General features: G+C 42.4%; 2 protein-coding genes across 3 annotated transcripts; both read left to right on the plus strand.

The window, feature by feature from the left end:
* Nucleotides 1-344: 344 nt before the first annotated feature.
* ctsk (cathepsin K) lies at nt 345-10313 on the plus strand. The gene is made up of 8 exons (XM_034610364.1): nt 345-502; nt 1967-2090; nt 4817-4939; nt 6734-6886; nt 8558-8776; nt 8885-9050; nt 9324-9432; nt 9595-10313. The coding sequence occupies exons 2-8, from the start codon at nt 1968-1970 to the stop codon at nt 9692-9694; spliced, it is 993 nt and encodes a 330-aa protein (XP_034466255.1). The 5' UTR covers nt 345-502; nt 1967; the 3' UTR covers nt 9695-10313.
* On the plus strand, nt 798-19501 carry ctss2.1 (cathepsin S, ortholog2, tandem duplicate 1). Of its 2 annotated transcripts, XM_034610363.1 has the most exons (9): nt 798-803; nt 1111-1115; nt 12061-12185; nt 12304-12426; nt 12827-12979; nt 13882-14106; nt 16049-16214; nt 16417-16519; nt 18281-18380. In XM_034610363.1, the coding sequence occupies exons 3-9, from the start codon at nt 12066-12068 to the stop codon at nt 18378-18380; spliced, it is 990 nt and encodes a 329-aa protein (XP_034466254.1). In that variant the 5' UTR covers nt 798-803; nt 1111-1115; nt 12061-12065. The 2 variants fall into 2 exon arrangements, with proteins under 2 accessions (XP_034466254.1, XP_034466253.1); XM_034610362.1 differs by lacking the exons at nt 798-803; nt 1111-1115 and adding an exon at nt 11328-11394 and having other exon boundaries at nt 18281-19501.
* The last annotated feature ends 961 nt before the right edge of the window (nt 19502-20462 follow it).

The following is a 20462-nucleotide window of genomic DNA, read 5'->3' on the forward strand; positions in this document are numbered from 1 at the left end:
CCAAGTGAGCAACTGAGCCAAATTTGAAAAGATTCTCTCGAGGCGTTGTTGAGATGTCGTGTTCACAACAACAACAATGATGGAAAACCCTAAAACCTGAAGCCTCCGACCACAGATGTGAAAATAACGAAGAACAAAGCTCATGTTTGTGTTTTTAATAGTATAATAAATATTACACTTGATGTTTGAGGTGAGAATGAAGTCCCAGGTTTTTATTGAAACGTCTTCTTCAGCTCTGCAGCAGTGACTGAGCCTGCAGCTCTTCTCCTCAGACGATGTAACGTGACACCTGACATCATCTGGTTCAGAGACCTTCATCCTCTGAGTGAAACCAGATGTGATTCCCCTACATGGAGACTAGACCCTCCTCCTCAGACCTGGAGCTCCCCTCCAACTTCCTCAAAATCCAGCTCATATAACCTCACACACTGACCCACTGTGCAGCAGAGGACCAGGACGCCAGACTCAGGACTTCACCAAACTCTCAGACTTTGAACTTAAGGTAAAGTTTATTGTTTATTACTGATCCTGATTTACTCTGTTTTGTGAATTTGAGGGAACAACGAATGTACCAACTTTAAACCAACGTATGCATGAGCTGAACTGCAACAATACAGAACTAGGAACCAGTAACTTCCCAGTAAAAACCTCGGGTTTGACTCTTAACGTTCATTCCCTTTAAATTCAGCCTCTGATAAATTCTCAATTCCCTTTTCCAGCTATGAAAGAAATCAGTTTTGAGCAGACGAGGATAAGAGAAAGATCTTTGACCCAGTTGCATCTCAATAGAAGGATTTGTGGGAGTCGGGGCTGCAGCTGTAACTCTGCTCAGTTAATGTTAATGTCACGAGACACAAATGAACAGACTGAAGTCATCACCAGGAGAAACGTCACGACCCGTGCAGCACCAGGCACAAGCCACTTCCTGTAAACTATTTTCACACAGATCATCAGACTGTGACATTTAAATCGAGAGATTCAGTTCAAATCATCTGAAAGTGAAACGTGAAGCAGCTCATTGTACAAGTTACTAGACAAACAAGACGTTTACTGCTTTTAGTTCAGTTCAGCTAAACTCAGCAGACCGGTGAACTGGAAACACAGTGAGAGGGAGAGTTGATGAATAACAGATGGCAGGAAACTGAGGGAAGGAAAGAAAAAGCTCAGACTGCAGCAAAACTTTGTTTTTGTAGTCGAGAGAATGAGACACAGATGAGAGGAACTCTGAAAAACTGCAATAACTTATACATATGTGAGTATAAGTATATACATAGGAAACACTTGTTTCCAATTTAATTACATTTTAATTTAAATTGATTTAATTAAAATTTTAAATCCTGCTGAGTTGACCCCAACACTTGTCTTGTGTTAACTTACACACGGCAATACAAGTTGAAACTTCACAAAACAATTAAAAAGCTTTTTTTAGATGAATTCTTCGTGTTCGGGCTTCGGAGAGAAAATGTTCATTTTCTCCAGATGTGATCGTGTCTGTGCAGAAAATCCAGAAAAGACAACTTCAGTAATTCCTCCAGACTTTTGTTTGTGTGGAAACTGTTCTCACAGCAGCTGCAGATGTTTGTGCTGAGTCACTATGAAAGTTGTTTTCTCTAGAATCAGCTGTGTGAAGTTTTCGATAGAAATAAAAACTAGTTCCTTCCTCCTGCTCCTTCATCCTCCAGATGAGACGAGCGACACTGACAATAAACCACTCGACGGAAACACACGCACAGTAAAGTTAATGTGAACATTCAATAAATGGTTTATACTTTTAAAATGCAATGAAGCAAACATCAGAAGCTTTTATAGCCGGAGTCAAAACAAAGCTCGGGGTTCATTTTTCAGTTTGAATCTGAGCCAACAGCCGTCTGTTAGTGTAGTGCGTCTGCAGGTAGTGTGTACTAGGTGTACTGGGTGTCGGTGTTGTGTTTGTAACATGAGATCTTGTGCGTTGCTGCTCCTGCAGGATGTTGTCGTGCGTGTGCGTGCTGCTGCTTGCGGCCTCGGCTCTGAGCCACATGGACGAAGCCTTCCTGGACTCCCAGTGGGACGAGTGGAAGATCACACACCTGAGAGAATACAACGGCCTGGTCAGTGGATTCTTTCCTCCTGTTTGTGAAATGCATCATGACAACATGGGTTAACCTTCAATTTAAATTCTAGAACATTTCACGTCAACATGTTCTGGGAAATTTTAATATCTGAAACCACAGAGCTTCTTCCTCTCTTCTTCTTCTCCAAACTTAAACTTCTGTTCCTCTGTGATATGAATGTGAGTGTACGGCTGCATGAGTGACAGCGGAAAGCAAAGATCAGAGACGAAGCAGCATGTGGTGAATCATAAACTGCATCTGTGGTGACGCCTCATATTTCAATACCGACATGAAACACATGTACAGAATAAATGATTCTTTTACAAAAAACGTCTGTTGTTCCAACTTCTGATGCAAATTCCTAAAGATATAAAAAGTTCTTTACAGTTCATTCAACATGTTCAGGGAGCATTTACCCAGCTTCTCTTCTGCTCTGGTCTCCTGTCTTCAGTCGAGCTTTGTTTGTTCCCTCTTGTCTCTCTGTTCTCCAGCGAGTCTCTCAGCGAGGACGTCTCTGTGTTTGACTCACTGTCTGCCTGCGTCTGACTCACTTTAGCAGCCGCTCACTTCAGAGTGAGTCCGCTCCGTGTCTCAGCCGCTCTGTGTCCGCTGGATATTTACTCTGCTGAAAACTCAGCACATCTTCCTCTTGGAAATTGACACCAGCATCAAATCTCTGGTTGCTTTTTCAAATTATGATCTTCATTATCTCAAGGCTTTAAAAAGTTTTGAAGAACAGTTTCTACAAAGAGCAGCACTGACGACTGTGGAGAGAAAAACCTCCTCATTAACTGGAAGAAACCTCTGGGACCAGAAATCTGCCTCGACCAGTTGAACGGAGAAATTAAATTAATAATCATGGAATATAATAATGAGGGATATTTCCAGTTCAATGACCAGTGCTGTATTTTAGCTCTCTGATCTCAAGCTGTGGTGATGCTGGTCACATGTTCTCTCTCTGAAGCTGTGACCTGCACTGAAGCTTGAATAGGAAACGTCTCCGTCCTGGTGACTTCAGGTTAGTTTGTCTCTAATAACGAAACCTCCCTCGAGCAAATTAAACAAATAAACAGGAACTTCAGTTTGCGGCCTTTTGGAAATGAACCTGCCTGAGTTACTGGCTGAGGACGCGGAGGACGTCGAGCTGTCAATTCTCATTGTGCTCGTCCTGCTTTACTTTTACTTCTGTGCTGACTCCATCTGTCTCGCTTCCACTTTGAGCCCAAACACAGAAGTAGAGCGAGCGGTGCTCCTCCCTCACACGCGACGGCACACGGGCTGAAGAGAACACGAAGATTCACTCTTATGCACAACTTCTACTCGTAGTGACGATGCAGCAGCAGCAGCTCTGATTCCAGTTCCATCAGAGAGATGCTTCCTGTCTCGTATAAACCCAATAAAACATCAGGTGAATCTCAAACTGTGGAGCGGTTCTCCAGATATATTCTGGACCTGATAGACGTTCAGTCAGTGCAGCCGTCACCAGATGTCCCACATTTCAGTGGAACGGAGGAAATTACTCTTTCCTCTTCCTCTTCCTCTTCCTCTTCCTCTTCCTCTTCATGTGTTTTCCTTCCTGTCTGTGAAAAAGGAAACAAACACAGTTTAGCTGGTGTTAAACATCTGCTTTCTTCGCCTCCAGCCAGAGGTCAGCGCTCCACAGCTGCAGTGTGTGATGTGTGTGTCTGTGTGTGTGTGTGTGTGTGTGTGCACTTTATCCACAGCGCAGTTTGTGTGGACGTGCACTCACTCGTTTGAACGTGTGTGCGTTCACATGCTCACGATGTGTTGTTGCCAGTCAGCAGAACAGACTCTTCTTTAGCTCTCTTTCTCTGTCGGGGTGATTCTAATCACTCTCCCTCCATCGGTTCCTCGCGGTAATAGAATCTGTCTTCGTGCACAATTTGCATTTTCCATTAGCGGGAGGGAAATAAGACAGAGACAATGATCCTTGTCTCTCCAGTGGGTTTTAAGACCATGGATGTGAAGCTCGGGCGTTTTTTCAGGGAACCAACCAACCAAGCAATTGACTCAATTAAATCCTGTACTGAGACTTTAAGCAGCACTGACATCATGTGAACGTGTTTAACTGCAGCTCAGTCTCTGATTGGATGTAAAAATTCTGTAATAGACAATAATTGCTTAGGACGGTTGTGTTGCAGTAACTATACAAGCAGCTCGAGGGAAACCTGCTAACCTGCACCAGTTTAACTGTCCCAATTAATGAAGTGGGGCACTAACACAGCTTCCTCGTTTTTTTTTTTCTTTTCGCTAATTAAAATGTAAATTTGCCCTATTTGTCCAGATTGATTTCTCTCAGCTGTCAGGTGCTGGTGCACGAGTTAAATAAAACTTCAGTTTGACTGTAGGAGAATATTCGCTGATATTTCACGGCCTCGTTATGAAGCCAGAAGTCAGGTGATGTGACCCAGTGAAGATCCTCTACACTGAATATCTGTTAGATGTGTTATGTCCTAAAGAAATGCAGACTTCAATACGTCCTCATGATCCCATAATCCTCTGGGGTTTAACGATGCCTTCAGGTGAATCTGTCAACTTGTAAATTGGGAATTACTCTGAGATCACTTCATTTTTTTCACAGGTCTTGTTTCGTATTTTGCTGCATCAGAAGGATTAAAATCTAAAGCTTCTCAAACAGATATCCTTCATCTCTCGAGGTGTGAAGAACACATCCATTTACTTTGCTCCCGTGTCTGTGTCAGGGCGAGGAGGGGATCCGCAGGGCCGTCTGGGAGAAGAACATGCGAATGATCGCGGCCCACAACGAGGAGGCAGCGCTGGGAATCCACTCGTACGAGCTGGGGATGAACCACCTGGGAGACATGGTGAGTACGAGGCTGATCCACCTGGAGAAAAGGTTGAAGTTGTGACGACTCCTCAGGACGTCTGTGTCTGGCCTCATCCGTCCCCTTTGAGAAACCTCATCCCACATCCATCTGACTTTAAAAACAAACATGTACCATAGACAGAAATCATGCATATTACCAGTTTCATGTAAGAATAAAAACCAGTCTCCACTGGTCTGGGTTGTTATCCATGATATCAGTGGCTCAGTGCAGCTGCTGTGGAGCCTCCACATCTGTCTCAGGTTAATCAAGTAAGACAGAACAAACAGGAAGTATAATAATAAAGCCTGTGTGAGCCATTAACATATAACTACTATCAAACAATTAGTTTTATTACTGATTTATATTGTCTGTGTTCTCGGTGAGGAAACCCCTGTAAAAAAACTTCTTTTGTTTCCTCTTCCCTCCAGAGTTTGACTTTATGACATAAGATGAGTTAAAATAAGATAAGATAAGATAATCTGAGCTAAATAAACAGAGAAATATAACGGCAGCAATAAAATATACTATGTAAACAAGCTGCATGTAACATATTTGCACACGGACAGATGTTGAAACTGCACAGATTCATTGATTATTGATGATATTGTTTAACATAAAACATTACAGGCGTCAGGACAACTTGTAAAAGCGACATAAGACAAAACAAAGAAGAAGCATTTCAAAAGTTTCATAGAGAATCAAAGAGAAATGTGTAATTATTTGATTTAATAAAACTCTTTGGTATTGATTTTAAAGAACTGATCAAACTATCAATTACTAAAAAGATTGTTGCAGATTGATTTCCTGTCGACCGACTGATCCCTAAACTGTCTCCTGTAGATTCAGCTTCAGTCTGAGCAACGTCTCGCTGTCGGAGCTGAGACCTAAAGATCGTTAGCAGCTCTAACAAGTGATAACTGGTCCGTCTGCAAACAGCCTCCAGTAGCTTCACGTCGTCTTCACACCAGCGTCTCACGTTCAACACATCGCACTGAACGTGTCTCATCTCCAGGGACGTGTTCAGTTAAAGTCTGATCCTAATCTCAGATATTCACCTTTTCTCCTCCTCGGCTGCTGTCGACTCGGTTTCTCTTTCTTCTCCTCGCTCGTGTTGCAGCTCGACGGGGAAAAAAAACCCAAATATGATCCGTCGTTAATGATCCTTTTCACGAGGACGCTGTAAAACAAGCTCACGTTGTTTGGGCTCATTCGTCAGGCGTCAGCAACACGAACACACGTCTGAGTTCTCTGTAAATGGAGGATTTCATGTCTGTTGAGAACAGGTGGCTCGGGAATCAAGGATGTGTTGAAGTGAAATGAGAGAAACGAACAGATGGTGGGAGTTTCTTCCATTAGTGGCCTTTTGGTTTACAGAGCGACGTGTAATCAAAGCACCGGAGAACTTTAATGAAACAAAAACTTGTTGTAGCTTTTCTACAGTTGATGCACCGTCCAGGAGGAATCATGACATTTCACTAAACTGAGTTAAAACCCATTTCTTCATAAAATACATTTCATCCTCCGTCAGAATCAAATCCTCCGTCCTGCATATCGTCTCTGAATTGTTCTTAAGTCTAAAAATAAATCCTCTCTCGTTCTTTCCCCAAAAAACATTTTTCTCTCACACGATTATTCCAGGAGCCGAGCAAAGTTTCAAACCATCTTTTGTCAGCGTGATACAACGTGTAACCTTTGACCTCTGGTGGCTCCTGGTGGTTTTAAACCCAGAGATTCAAACCTGCTGTTGCACAATATCTGAGTCTGATGAAAACGTGATCTGTGTTCACGCAGACGTCCGAGGAAGTGGCCGAGAAGATGACCGGCCTGGTGGTCCCAATGGAGCACGAGCGCAGCTTCACCATGGCCCTGGACGAGAAGGTGTCCAAACTCCCCAAATTTGTCGACTACCGCAAAAAGGGCATGGTGACCGCGGTGAAGAACCAGGTGAGACGGACAAACACGATCTTATCGAGCATCCAGTGTCTGTAAACTGTTGGATTTGGTTGTTTTTGCAGAGAAAAAACCCTTTGATTTGATGTTAAAAGGCCGAAATAACATCGTATAAACTGAAAATGTGAAAAAAATGAGAATGTGAAATGAGTTTACACAATGAAAATACCAAGAAATACAGTTTACAGAACATTAACCAGAAATGTATGTTGAAACACAGTTTATTTAACGAACAGGGAAGTGAAAGCTGCAGGTCTATGAAATATGACAAAAAAAACTAAGTAAGCTTTAAAGAAACCAGATCATGTGACGAAGGCGTTTTCGACCCTCGTCACCGAACGAGGTCCGACTCAAATCACTGAGTCATCTGAGGAATTTAAAGTGAAACCGCCGCTGCTCAACAGAGGAAGTTTTCCGTTCCTGTAACTGAAGTTAGTTACAGATTGAATTTCCTGTTGAGTTTGAGCGTGTGATGATGTTTTTTAGGGGATTTTGAGGAAAACTGGGAAAAAAGTTCCCAAGAAGGAAACATGAAAACCTCATGGATTTCAGTGGAGACACGTGGATATAAAAGATAATATCAACAGGGAATAGGAAATATGTGTGAATGTGAGAAATTTACACATAGAAATCTTATAACTTATCATTTCTCCACCTTTTGATGCTGTTGCTCTCATGAAATCCTCGTCGTTAAGTGAGTGAGTCGGCAGTAAAAACCCTTTTCATTCATTCCTTCTTAAAAAATCCTCCGACACGTTGTTTTCCAGCTGCATCATGTGACCCGGGTGAGGTTTAGAGAAAGTGCTGAATGTTTTCTGTTGTGGCCTCGGAGGAGAGAAAAAGCAAAAAAAAGGGATAAAAGCTTTTGGAGAAACACCTGAAAACATCCTCCAGTGTTTCTGAGTTCCCAGTGCGATGCTGGAACCTGCAGAAGGAAACAGTCTGCTCTCACTTTGGAAACAAAGGTTTGATGGTTTGACGTAATTAGTCGTCGGGAGCAGATCGGACGGTCGAGGCCTCCGAGCTGAGCAGGAAGTGTTGTGTCGTACATCTGTGCTTTGTGCTCACGGGCACATTGTGTTATTATCAGAGTCTAAGCTCGAGTGTTGGTGTTTTTTAATTTGTACATTTTCTTAATTATCAGCAGAACATTTATAATTGCTCTTTCCTTTTTGTTTGAAAACTCAAACCTTGTGGGAAAAAAACTCGACACAATTATGTGTATTTTATTTTTTATTTTTGTATAAGTGGTTTAATTAAAATTTAAATAAAGTAACTAGTACAACTATCAAATGAAAAAATACACGTTTGCAAATTGATTAATTTGTGAGAACAGACTGAGATGAAAGAAGGAGTGTGAAGTTCATGTGGACGCTGTCTCCCCCTGGTGTTCGACACACTGACCTGCAGGTATCATCAGTGTGTGTTGAGTTGTGTCTCTGGAGTAAACGCTCACACCTCTGTAGTCACAGTCTGCCCTCTAGTGGACAACAGACATGCTGCATCTTTCCATCCTCATTCTTAGTTGTTCAGTTGTTTTCCTGCAGTTTCCTCTTGGTTTCTATTGTTCAGTGATGTAGAAACAAAGCTGGATTCTACAGACACAGTGCTCACATGTATATTCTCTATTCACCCCCCCCCCCCCCCCCCCCGCCCTCCTGACAGGGCTCCTGTGGCTCCTGCTGGGCCTTCAGCTCCGCCGGGGCCCTGGAGGGCCAGTTGGCCAAGCAGACGGGTCAGCTGCAGGACCTCAGTCCTCAGAACCTGGTGGACTGCGTCACAGAGAACAACGGCTGCGGGGGAGGATACATGACCAACGCCTTCAAGTACGTCCAGGAGAACGGAGGCATCGACTCGGAGGAAGCGTACCCGTACGTCGGAGAGGTGAGCGGGTCGCACTGACGCACCGGACTGGTTTGATCCTCGTCCATTTCCTTTTCCTGTGAAAACAGAGGAACGAGAAACTGATATTCTCTCTCCTCTCGTCCGCAGGACCAGTCGTGCAGCTACAACTCCTCCGGAATGGCGGCCCAGTGCAAAGGCTTTAAGGAGGTGCCCGTGGGCGACGAGCACGCTCTGGCTGTGGCTCTGTTTAAAGTGGGTCCAGTGTCTGTCGGCATCGACGCCACGCAGAGCAGCTTCCAGTTCTACCAGAGAGGTCAGAGAACCAATCACACGTCTGCTGACACGTCCATTATCATATTATTTCAATTAAAATGGGCCTTTTGTTTTTAAGGGGCGTTCAGCTGCAACGTGACACTTCACCACTAGATGTCACTATATCCTACACAATGAACCTTTAACAACAAGTTTGGGGTCTTAGCAGATAGATTTATTTAAAAAGTTAACTTTAAAGGAAACAGTCTGAGCTCAGGGTCTCTCCTCCTCCTCCTCCTCCTCCTCCTCCTCCTCCTCTGTGTCGTGTTCTCAGGTGTTTACTACGACCGCAACTGCAACAAAGACGACATCAATCACGCCGTGCTGGCGGTCGGCTACGGCATCAGCTCCAAGGGGAAGAAGTACTGGATCGTCAAGAACAGGTGGGACGCGTCGCCTGTCTGTCGGCAGCAGGTGGCTCATCGTGTGACGTGATGCGTCTGTCGATGCCACGTCCATGACAAACTGACGATGTGATAACGCTGGTTGACCCCCGGCGATGCTCGACACCCTCTCACCTCTCTCTCCTTCCTTCTCCGTCACAGCTGGAGCGACACCTGGGGCAACAAGGGCTACATCCTGATGGCGCGTAACCGTGACAACCTCTGCGGCATCGCCAACCTCGCCAGCTTCCCTATCATGTGAGGGGGCGGAGCTCAGAGGAGGACGGAGGAGGACTTCGAATCGGACCACATGAAGAGAGCTCCTCCCCAAATCTTAGTTACTAACAAAATTAAGTTCTGTCAACAAACGTGTTTTTCTAAATTCAAATTGGACTTTTCCCGAGTGAATCTCCTCTGGAATCAAACAGGAGTTAAATGTTTTTGGACTCTTGGAATTCAGGCGTCCGTAGAAAGGAGGACGTTTGTTAATCTTGAGTTATTTGAGGCACTTTAAAGCCCTGAAGTCTTTTCAGGTTTTATCTCCAGAGCAGCAGACGTCAGAAAGAACCACGACACAAACCTCCGGGGACGCGACGTTAGAAACTCGTCCCCTCGGTCCCTCGTTCAATCCGCAGACCCGCGGGGAACAAACCGAGTTCCTCAGTGTTTTGTCTGTGAATGTTCAGATTCTTTCAGTGTCATCAGTTTGTGAGGAGGAGACATTGCTGGGCGATGGAGGCTCCTCCTCTTCTCACCTTTCAAATCCAAGTTTGTCACCTGATCACTTTCGTTGTTGTTGTTCTGTTCAGCACTTTTTTCCGATGATTCACTGGAACTGATGTTTTCTATGAACTTGAATAAAGGTTTCATTTTGAATTGGACTGTGTCATGAAGTATTTATTACAGCTAAGATGTCAGCAAGTAGCCAGAAGCGGAAATAACTGGATCTTCAGGACATAAGCAGAAGTAAACTGATGAATTAAACCTGAATCATTAGATAAACACGATAAAAAACCTACATGAAGCCAATAAACAGCAAAATGTTAAAGTGACATATCACGTAAATATGTGAATATAACAACAAACACAGCTTTTACAATATATAACGTATATAATCTACTTTAGTGGCATTTAAATTAAATTGTTTGTTTCTTTTTTATGCACAAAACTACTGTAGATTCATTACATTAATATAATGTTCATGTAAGAGCCAATAAAAGACCAGATCTGAAACTGGCTCCACACAAAGACACTAAGTCTAGATTTATTTATTCTAATATTTATTGATATTATTTAATAACAGATTTATAAAATGTAAAGATCAACAGAGTCATGAAGGTTGATTCTGTCCGAATGACGAACAGGAAACTGCTTCACATCAACAATCAGCTTCATGGAAACATGTTGGTTATGGTTTTATTTTAATGACGCTGATAAAAAAACATCTAATTTATCAGAATAATTTGAGAATAAACATTTCAAACATTTAGTGGAACAGAAGATAACAGCTGACAAACAAACAAACAAACATCAAAACAAATGCTATTATTATTAGTTTTATCATAATAACAGTTTTAAATTAATATATTTTAAATAATTCTGTGTATTTTGTCTCAAAGGATTAAATGTTTGGTTTAGTTTTGTAAGATGCAGTTCATGCTGCAGCCTCTAGAGGTCACCACTGAGTTAGTTCTGTGAATATAAATTAAAATCCTCATTCTCCAGGTTTTTCCACGTTTTATTTCTGAGTCTTCCAGGAAACAAGGTGAAGAGACGACTGTGTTTATTTCTCTCAGTTCAGCTTCAGGTGAATCAGCGACGGACGCGAGAGGCAGGGTTGTGTTTGAAAAGAGGAAGAGGAGGAAGAAGGAATTCAGACCATGTGACCCGTTGTTCTTCTTTATGATAGAGCAGGACAATCTTTCAGCTCAGTCGTGACGATGAAGACTCAGATTAAACAAGGTGAGAGAAAGTTTTCAACTTTTAAACGCTTGACTCTCTCTCTTCGGAATCAACGCGGAAACTTTAACTGTCGATTTTAAAAACGAATCAAGTGTGAAATGAAAGTTTTACTTTCGTTTTCACGTTTTAGTGTCGAGACAACAGGTGAAGTTAAAGTTACTGAAGAATAAAACTAATAATAATATAACACTGAGACACAGTGCGACTGTGGAGGTGAAGACTACTACTACTACTACTACTTCTTATAATGATACTACTACTTCTTATAATAATACTACTACTTCTTATAATAATAATAATACTTCTACTAGTACTACTACTATTACTACTTCTTATAATAATCATAATCATAATCAAAATAATAGTAATAATAGTTATAACACTACGATTAATAATAATAACTGTAAGAAGATTAAGTTATTCTATCATATGTATTTTATTTTTGTATTTCCTCATTTGGGAAAGTTGCGTAACTGAGAAGTTGTTTGTCTCAAGTTCTGGTAAAAAACAATATAACAGCAATAAATACATAGAATCTAAATGAATATCTTTGGGAAAAATAAAATCAAGATACGAAATATATTTGAAAAGTATGTAAACATATAAATAAATAGGATATTAATTGTTTTCATATCTATAATTAAATGTGTGTGTGTGTGTCCACAGAGCTGATGCTGGCGAGCCTGCTGCTCGTCTCCCTGTGTGTCCAGGCCGCCGCCATGTTGGACGGCAGACTGGACGTCCACTGGGAGCTGTGGAAGAAGACTCAGGGGAAGACGTATCCAGATGAGGTGGTTCCTCTTTGTTAAAAAACACTCGGTCACAGATTTTACTCGTGACTGGAAATAAAATCTGTGTTTGCGGATTTGTAAAAATCCATATTTATGTTGTGTTTGTGCTCGTGTCGAGGTGGAGGATGTGCGCCGCCGGGAATTGTGGGAGGAGAACCTGATGCTCATTACCAAGCACAACCTGGAGGCCTCGATGGGGCTTCACACCTACGACCTGAGTATGAACCACATGGGAGACCTGGTGAGACGCTCGCTCCGAGGCCGTTCACACCAGGAACAACTGATCATCGATCGTTATTGATTCGCCGTCATCACGTCTATTTATCAATGACTCATACTAGGGACCCCCGAGGGCCCCAAAGGGACTAATATGTTTTCTATAATCTCCGACCAGACGATTCACATCTGTAATATACTTCTGAAGAAGAAGTAAAGCAGTTTAACATGTAACAGATGTTTATTGTGGCTTCACACATCCACGATATTGATGATTTCAGTGATTCCACCTTAACAAAACATCCATCCACAAAGAAATAAAGTGAAACCTAACTTAAAACTTTATTTAAAACGCTGCTGAATGAATCTGGATGGTTTGACCTCAGCGCTTCCTGTTTCCTGGTGTGTTTTCTACTTCCTGACAGACAACAGAGGAGATCATGCAGTCGTTCGCCACGCTCACTCCGCCTGCCCACATCCAGAGGGCGCCATCTCCCTTCGAGGGGGCGTCAGGCGCTGATGTTCCAGACTCGGTGGACTGGAGACTCCGAGGTTGGGTCACCAGCGTCAAAATGCAGGTAATGAGTCAGAGTTTCCTTCGTGAGGAGCCACAGGAGATTCAGCAACTCACACGTTCCTCCTGTTCCTTGTTTCTGTAAATCGCTTCTTGTTCAAACAGGAAGACGTCACCACAACCACATGTTTCTCAAATGTTTCACCTCGTCCACTTGCAGAGGAGGCGTGAAACCATGACTGAAACCCAACACACACACTTATATATCATTAGCACATGTTTTATGTCAGTTGAATGTACCTCATGAATATTTATTATGACTCTATTGTATTAGCTTTAGTGTTGAAGTTTGGTTCTGATGCATCCAGACACTTTCAGATCTTTAATTCTTTTATGTTTCAATAACCTTGTTTTTTTTCTGTGACCTTTTTGTCAGTTTTCACCGAAGAGATGATATTTAATTTGAACTCTCTTATTATTAGTCATAGATTTAAACTGTTTTACATTTGAACAAACTCTTTTCTGGAGTAAGAGGATGTTGGTTAATGGGCATAGAAACAAAATAAAATAAATCGGTGACCTTTTTCTTTAGTTAGTCACTGAAGTCACTGTGAGAGTTTGTGAAAAGTCAATAACAATGTGTTTCTTGTGTCTGAAATATTCAAACAAGAAATGATGTTCAGAACTGACACATCACAGCTGATCATTCCACCAGAGACTCACGAGTATTGATTTCACAACAAGTTAAATATAAATATAATTGACAAAAGTTCTTTAACCTCTTAATCTCTTTTCCAACCTCCAGTGGATTCATCTGCTCAAACTTGTCTTTGTGTATATTCGGATGCAGAATATTATATTATTATCAAGTTTTATAATATGGAGTATGCTTTAGGAACAAGTTTGAACCGGGGAGTAGGTGTGAGTGTATTTGACGTCACAGTAACACATCTTGTTATAATCCAGGGTTCATGTGGCTCCTGCTGGGCCTTCAGTGCCGCCGGGGCCCTCGAGGGCCAGTTGGCCAAGACCACAGGGAAGCTGGTGGAGCTCAGCCCCCAAAACCTGGTGGACTGTTCTGGGAAATACGGCAACAAAGGCTGCAACGGGGGCTTCATGCACCGGGCCTTCCAGTACGTCATCGACAACCAGGGCATCGACTCAGAGGCCTCGTACCCGTACAGAGGAAAGGTGAGTGTGCGCTGCTGTGAAGACACTGGGAAGTGAATTGGAGATGTTCTGTCTCTGAGGTATCTCACTGTCCTGGGTCAGGGGAACAATCTGTGATCAGAGCAGAGAGAAAAGTCTCCTCTCTGGAGAGAAGGTGCCGATCCACCGGGAGCTGCAGGTGTTCACAGGAGACCAGAGACGCACAAGCTTTTTATTCAAGTAGAATGAAGTCGTTCTGGAGCTTTCTGATGATTTCTAATGATCTTCATGCGCAGATGGAGTTTGTTTTAAAACATTTAGCATCTAAATGAACTTTGTGGTGCGACTGTTCCCTCAGCTGCTTTTTTCTTGGGTCAAGAAAAACATCTCATGCAAAAACTACTAAACCAAACTTCAACCGAGCTTGGTGGAGGAACGGAGCAAGAACCCATTAAGTTTGCTTCATAAAGCATCTGTCAACATTATCATTAATTCTTCAGGGAATAATTTAAAGATAGATCTTAAAAAAACGCTTCCTTTTTTCTTTTCTATTTCTACGATGAGAACCAGACAATCACGTGTCCGATTATTCGACCTTGGCAGAAGTATGAACTCTTCTGAGTGTCATTGATGTATTTATTTAATAACTATATCGTCTGTATTTAAACTCACAGACGTGGCCAGAATCATTAGTTTCACTCTCAGTTTACACACCAGCCAACAGGGATTATAATCCAAAAAACGCGGGGTTAATCCAGGACTGAGATCTGATTTCTGTTAGACTTTGTGCTGTTTTCTCAGTTCAGGAGAAATAAAAACCTAATGTTCTTTTAAAGTGTAAACATGTAGGGAACCAGTGCAAGCTCAGGTTTACGGTGAGAGGATTCCTGTGTGAGACAAAGTGTGTGGGTGTACGAACAGCAACAATAAGTTAAGCACAACCCTCCAGGCTGCAGACAGCAACACTCTCCTCACTTGTCTGTGGTCGGCTGTTAATGTCTCTTTGGAGCAACAATAAATTAATCGGAGCGGACAACATGTTTGTCCTCCAGGCTCCATCTGGTTCGCTGCTGAGTGGAGGAGGAGGAGGAGGAGGAAGAGGAGGAGGAGGAGGTGGAGGACAGATCTGCTGCTGCAGCCTCGTGGACGTGTCGTCGATCTAGTTCAGCCCAAAAGTATAAAAACACTCGTGGAAGTGAAACAGCTTCTTAATGAACACGTAGATGTCAACCGGCATTTTAGATTTAAAATGTATTCCCTCTTTCATTTGAACCACTTCAAGAAACTCAATCTCAGGACGCGGCTGCGTTTGTAAATGAAGATGGACGACACGTCTCCACTTCCTCCCACCGCAAAAAAAAACGTCTCGCGGTAGTGACGTCATTTGTAGCTCGACCAATCACGACCAGTCAGTCTCAGCTGTCAATCATGACATCTCAGCCTGTTTTTATGACATCATCACATAACTTATTAAAGGGAAACTTATCAGAAACATGGAACACGTCGCCATGTCCCAATTGCTAACATGGAGGAGGTGGGGTTTATGACCTCTACTACAGCCAGATTGAGATGGCAACTCCTTAGTAAAGCCAAAGTGTCTCGATCGCCCCCTGGTGGCCGGACCTTTATGTGCCAGGTTTGGATTTAATTACTTATGCTATAAAAACAGGCGTCATGATTGACAGCTGAGACTGACTCACGATTGGCTGAGTGTGCGTATCGAAGGTCTAAAGTCTGGCTCCAAATGATATCATCACCACAAGATGGCAGCGTTCGTATCCAGGATATTTTGGCTTCATTTCTGGATTCCACAAAATTAATTAAATCAGCCACAACGCAAACAGTGGAAGGTAAAGTAAGTTGATGTTTTGTTTGAATGGGGCCCCCTGGTGGCTGTGGTGCTCCAATTAGAGGGTTCATTTACGCCTCAGGCCAAATCCATGACGTGGACGCTGTGTGAATCAGTTTGATCTCCTCACCTCAGGCTGGGCCGTGCCGCTACAACCCCGCCTACCGCGCCGCCAACTGCTCCAGCTACAGCTTCGTGCCTGAAGACGACGAGGGGGCTCTGAAGCAGGCGCTCGCCACCGTCGGGCCCATCTCAGTGGCCATCGACGCCACGAGGCCCACGTTTGCTTTCTTCAAGAGCGGTAGGTCGCACATCGTTAAGACTCTCAGGAGCTGAATGTCCCAACTGGATCGGTTTGCTGACTTCATATGTCCCGACATTTGTTTTGTATAAAATATGCTCGAAACAAATCGGTTTAAATGTGTCTAAAAATTATATTATGTATGAAATTAGATATATTGAGGTGTATTTGTTATTAGTGAGTTTTACTGCGCTCGTTTCAGGAGTGTACAACGACCCGACCTGCACCCAGAAGGTGAACCACGGGGTGTTGGCTGTGGGCTACGGTACTCAGGGCGGGCAGGACTTCTGGCTGGTGAAGAACAGGTGAGAGACCTTTTCACATCTGGTCCACGTAACACGTACTTACATATATGAACATAGGGACATTTGTAACGTATGTTCCTCCTTTTGGTTGCGTCCGTGCATCAGAGGATGAACAGTGAGTGAAACAGGGAATTCAGGATGTGCTGTTCTAGCTCTTTAAAATGTCACAAACGTCACAAAAGAAGCAGCGATGAAGAAGCAGAGATGAAGAAGCAGAGATGAAGAAGCAGCGATGAAGAAGCAGAGATGAAGAAGCAGCGATGAAGAAGCAGCGATGAAGAAGCAGCGATGAAGAAGCAGAGATGAAGAAGCAGCGATGAAGAAGCAGCGATGAAGAAGCAGCGATGAAGAAGCAGAGATGAAGAAGCAGAGATGAAGAAGCAGCGATGAAGAAGCAGAGATGAAGAAGCAGAGATGAAGAATCAGCGATGAAGAAGCAGAGATGAAGAAGCAGCGATGAAGAATCAGCGATGAAGAAGCAGAGATGAAGAAGCAGAGATGAAGAAGCAGCGATGAAGAAGCAGAGATGAAGAAGCAGAGATGAAGAAGCAGAGATGAAGAAGCAGCGATGAAGAAGCAGCGATGAAGAAGCAGAGATGAAGAAGCAGCGATGAAGAAGCAGCGATGAAGAAGCAGAGATGAAGAAGCAGAGATGAAGAAGCAGAGATGAAGAAGCAGAGATGAAGAAGCAGAGATGAAGAAGCAGAGATGAAGAAGCAGCGATGAAGAAGCAGAGATTGACTCCGACCACGAGTCTGGTCTCAGTCAAACTTATCTTGTGAAACTGGTCAGAGCGGTTTATCACGTTCCTCACCACAGTGATTTTCTTCATCACTTCCTCCTCGGTGCATGTTTATAGTTGTGAACAGTAACTCAGTGCATTTAATCATTCAAGATCTTGTTCTCGAGTATTTCAAATTCATTTTACGTTAAAAAAAAAATCTGAATTAATCAAGAATCATCATTAGTCCACTTGGTTTATTTAAAGCTGTGGTTTGTGGTGATTTCTTGTGAATTTTCAGATTCCGTTTAACACACTGATATAATGATATTATATCAAAACACTTTGTTAAAGAATAGACTCTATTTTTTTTACCTTAAATGTATATATATGTATGTATGTATATATATATATATATATATATATATATATAAATATAAATATAAATCCCAGTGTCTGATCTCCTGTGGTGAAGTCGTCTCTAACTCACCTGGATCTTATTTCCACCTGACGACTCAGCTGTGAAGAGGTGGGCGGGGCCGACCTTATAAATTCAGGCTGGTTGAGTCACGACGAAGATGAAGTAACGTTGTCGTTGTCGTTGTCTTAGCTACTGAAGAATGTGAAGAGCACTTTGATGTTTTCAGTTAATGAGCTTAACTTATAAATGTAGATAATCAAAAGATCCTTTGAAAGAACATCAGGCAGGCGAGAAACTCTGAACTGTTTCTGTGCATGTGTCTGATCTCAACACATGTATTTGTAATATGGTGATAAAGTGATGATCTGCAATGTGCATTTAGAGGAAGACAAACTGATGTAGTCAAGTTTATCAGATGAACAATATGCTGCTTCCATCACTTGAAAGTCATTTTACATTTATGTTTCTTTGGATATGTTAAAACCAAACATGTAAATGAGGATGTGACGACATCTGTTCATATGTTCATCACATGACATTTCCTCGTAATGTCCCAGGAAGCTCGTCCTCTGCCTGTTTTTTTAATTCGTGGTGTTCTCTTCCGTTCTCTTCGTTCCAGCTGGGGAACGACCTTCGGGGAACAGGGCTACATCCTGATGTCGCGCAACAAGAACAACCAGTGTGGCATCGCCAAGTATGGCTGCTATCCCATCATGTAGCAGCACGGAGAGACAAAGAAATCTTTAATAATCATAACTCAATTCTTTGTTCTGTGCAAATTTTTCAATGAAAATGTTTTACAGTAAGAGCCACTAATGGTCCACTAGGTGTTACTAAAAGTACCAGCACTCTTTGGTGTATTCTTATAAACGTATCTCCAGGTGGAAATTTAAAAGTTTTCCTCTAAGCACGTCATCCCTGAAACTCACTGTCTCGTGTTTGTGTGATTTTTTAAATCTGTAATGATGAAAGGTAGGTACTCGCTGCTGAGGCTCAGACAGGTTTGGATCCATATATAGGTTTAGTCTCAGTAAACATCACGTCTGTGCCTGCGACGCAGTCGAGGTGAAGAAGTGATTTTTGCTCCAGCAGCTGTTAAACCTGCCATAAAAGCCGTCTGAAAGGAATCCAGTGACGTGGGAAATTGGTGTGTTGGTAAATTTAGCTTTTACATGTTACCAGGGATCGTCCGAATCAATACCCGCGTCTCTGGTAGATATCTGTGCACATGTTGATGTGGCATGTACAAGCTGCCTATAGGCAACTCGCGTGATCGTGCACGGGAGAGAACAAACGTCCTTCTGGTGTTTTTATTTCCGCCAAATATTCAACTTTACCAAGACGTCGGGAGACAAACAACCATTCACTGTCACATTCCCACTACGAGCAGCTCAGAGTCTCCAGTTAACTTTAGTTGTGCGTCTTTGGACTGTGGGAGGAAGTTGGATGAAATCTCGCTTCGGGGGGGGAACATGCAAACTCGACACTATTAACCATTAACCACTGCGCTGCCCGACAGATTCCAATTTTATGGAAACTGCATTTTCAGTAACACAATCCTCGAGTCCTGATGATGATGATGCGTATATCTTCTGTTTAATCTAATCAAAAAGTGATGACAAGTTGTGGTTTGACAACACAATGATTTGTTTGTTGCAGTGAACCTTTTAAATGTTGCAGCTCTTCTGAGTCTTAATGCTAAGCTAACCGGCGTCTGGCTTTAATTTCATATACTTTCTCTGCAAAAACAACTAATAAGCAGGTTTCCTCTAATGTTCAACTACTGTAAAGAAAGACAGTAAAATGGGCTTTGACAATAATTAAACTGATGAAACATTAATATATTCTCTGTGTCTGTAGTGGCTGTTTAATGAAAAGTGTTATTTTAATCCACAACACTTGATTTTGATTTGAAGTGGATTCGCAAAACCTCGAATGTGTCTCGAGGGATTTTGGGGGCCACAGGTAAAAGGAAGGAAGCGAGGGGCATTGGTTCTTTAAGGGGACCCCCTAACAGATCGGGAGCCCTGCTTTGCCCATCCTTTCGCAACGGCCCTGGTGATAAATCATCATAGTCCTGTAGAGAAGAATAAATATATTTATACTATAAAACAATAAAAATACATAACGTATTGAATTTGTTATGCAATCGAGTCCAAAAGCTACCGAAGGCCAACTTCAGGGTTAATGAGGATGAATATGATAATGAATATGATAATGAATATAACCAATTTAAGAAATACTACAAGTAAAAACTGCCAAGTAAAGTATTACTTCATTATGTAAAGATATATCGGTGTCTCCGACGGCCCCTGAAACAAAGTCAGCCGAGCGCGGTGTTGGGTTACAAATGAGTCATTTTTATTTTTTTAGTGCAACATCACAACAAACAATTTTCACATGAGGTATTCAAAGGGATTTTCTTTAGTTGTTGATACAAAATGTCCCACCATGATTGACGTTTAAAGTGTTGTGTATCTTTTTTTAAAGCCTTTGGTTGGTTAGCCACATTCATTAGTAAGTCTAACACATGAACAAGAATGGCACGAGAAAGCATGGTGGGTCGAGTCCGAGCTGAGGAAACTTAGACTCAAATATAATATTCCCCTCAGCTCTTCCCCGTTTAAAGCTTTTTGAATGGATTTCATTAATTCCTACTTACAACAGTGGGATCGAACAGTATTTCAACTACACTAAACATTTCGGAAAAAACAGGGTTGGGAGGGGTGGCTTACAAATGTGGAAAAATAGCTTCTGTCTCCTCTGACCTTTTTTTTTTTTTTATCTTGGGGCGGGTGCTT

The sequence above is a fragment of the Hippoglossus hippoglossus genome, chromosome 16 (genome assembly GCF_009819705.1).
Source record: "Hippoglossus hippoglossus isolate fHipHip1 chromosome 16, fHipHip1.pri, whole genome shotgun sequence".
NCBI lineage: Eukaryota > Metazoa > Chordata > Actinopteri > Pleuronectiformes > Pleuronectidae > Hippoglossus > Hippoglossus hippoglossus.

Excerpts from the sequence above, each read along its gene's own strand:
- ctsk (XM_034610364.1), top strand. The coding sequence starts at position 1,968 with ATGTTGTCGTGCGTGTGCGTGCTGCTGCTTGCGGCCTCGGCTCTGAGC. Across the intron at positions 2,091-4,816 it reads TGAGAGAATACAACGGCCTG|GGCGAGGAGGGGATCCGCAG; the intron begins GTCAGTGGATTC and ends TGTCTGTGTCAG. Across the intron at positions 8,777-8,884 it reads CGTACCCGTACGTCGGAGAG|GACCAGTCGTGCAGCTACAA; the intron begins GTGAGCGGGTCG and ends TCTCGTCCGCAG.
- ctss2.1 (XM_034610362.1), top strand. The coding sequence starts at position 11,373 with ATGAAGACTCAGATTAAACAAG. Across the intron at positions 11,395-12,060 it reads GAAGACTCAGATTAAACAAG|AGCTGATGCTGGCGAGCCTG; the intron begins GTGAGAGAAAGT and ends GTGTGTCCACAG. Across the intron at positions 12,427-12,826 it reads TGAACCACATGGGAGACCTG|ACAACAGAGGAGATCATGCA; the intron begins GTGAGACGCTCG and ends ACTTCCTGACAG.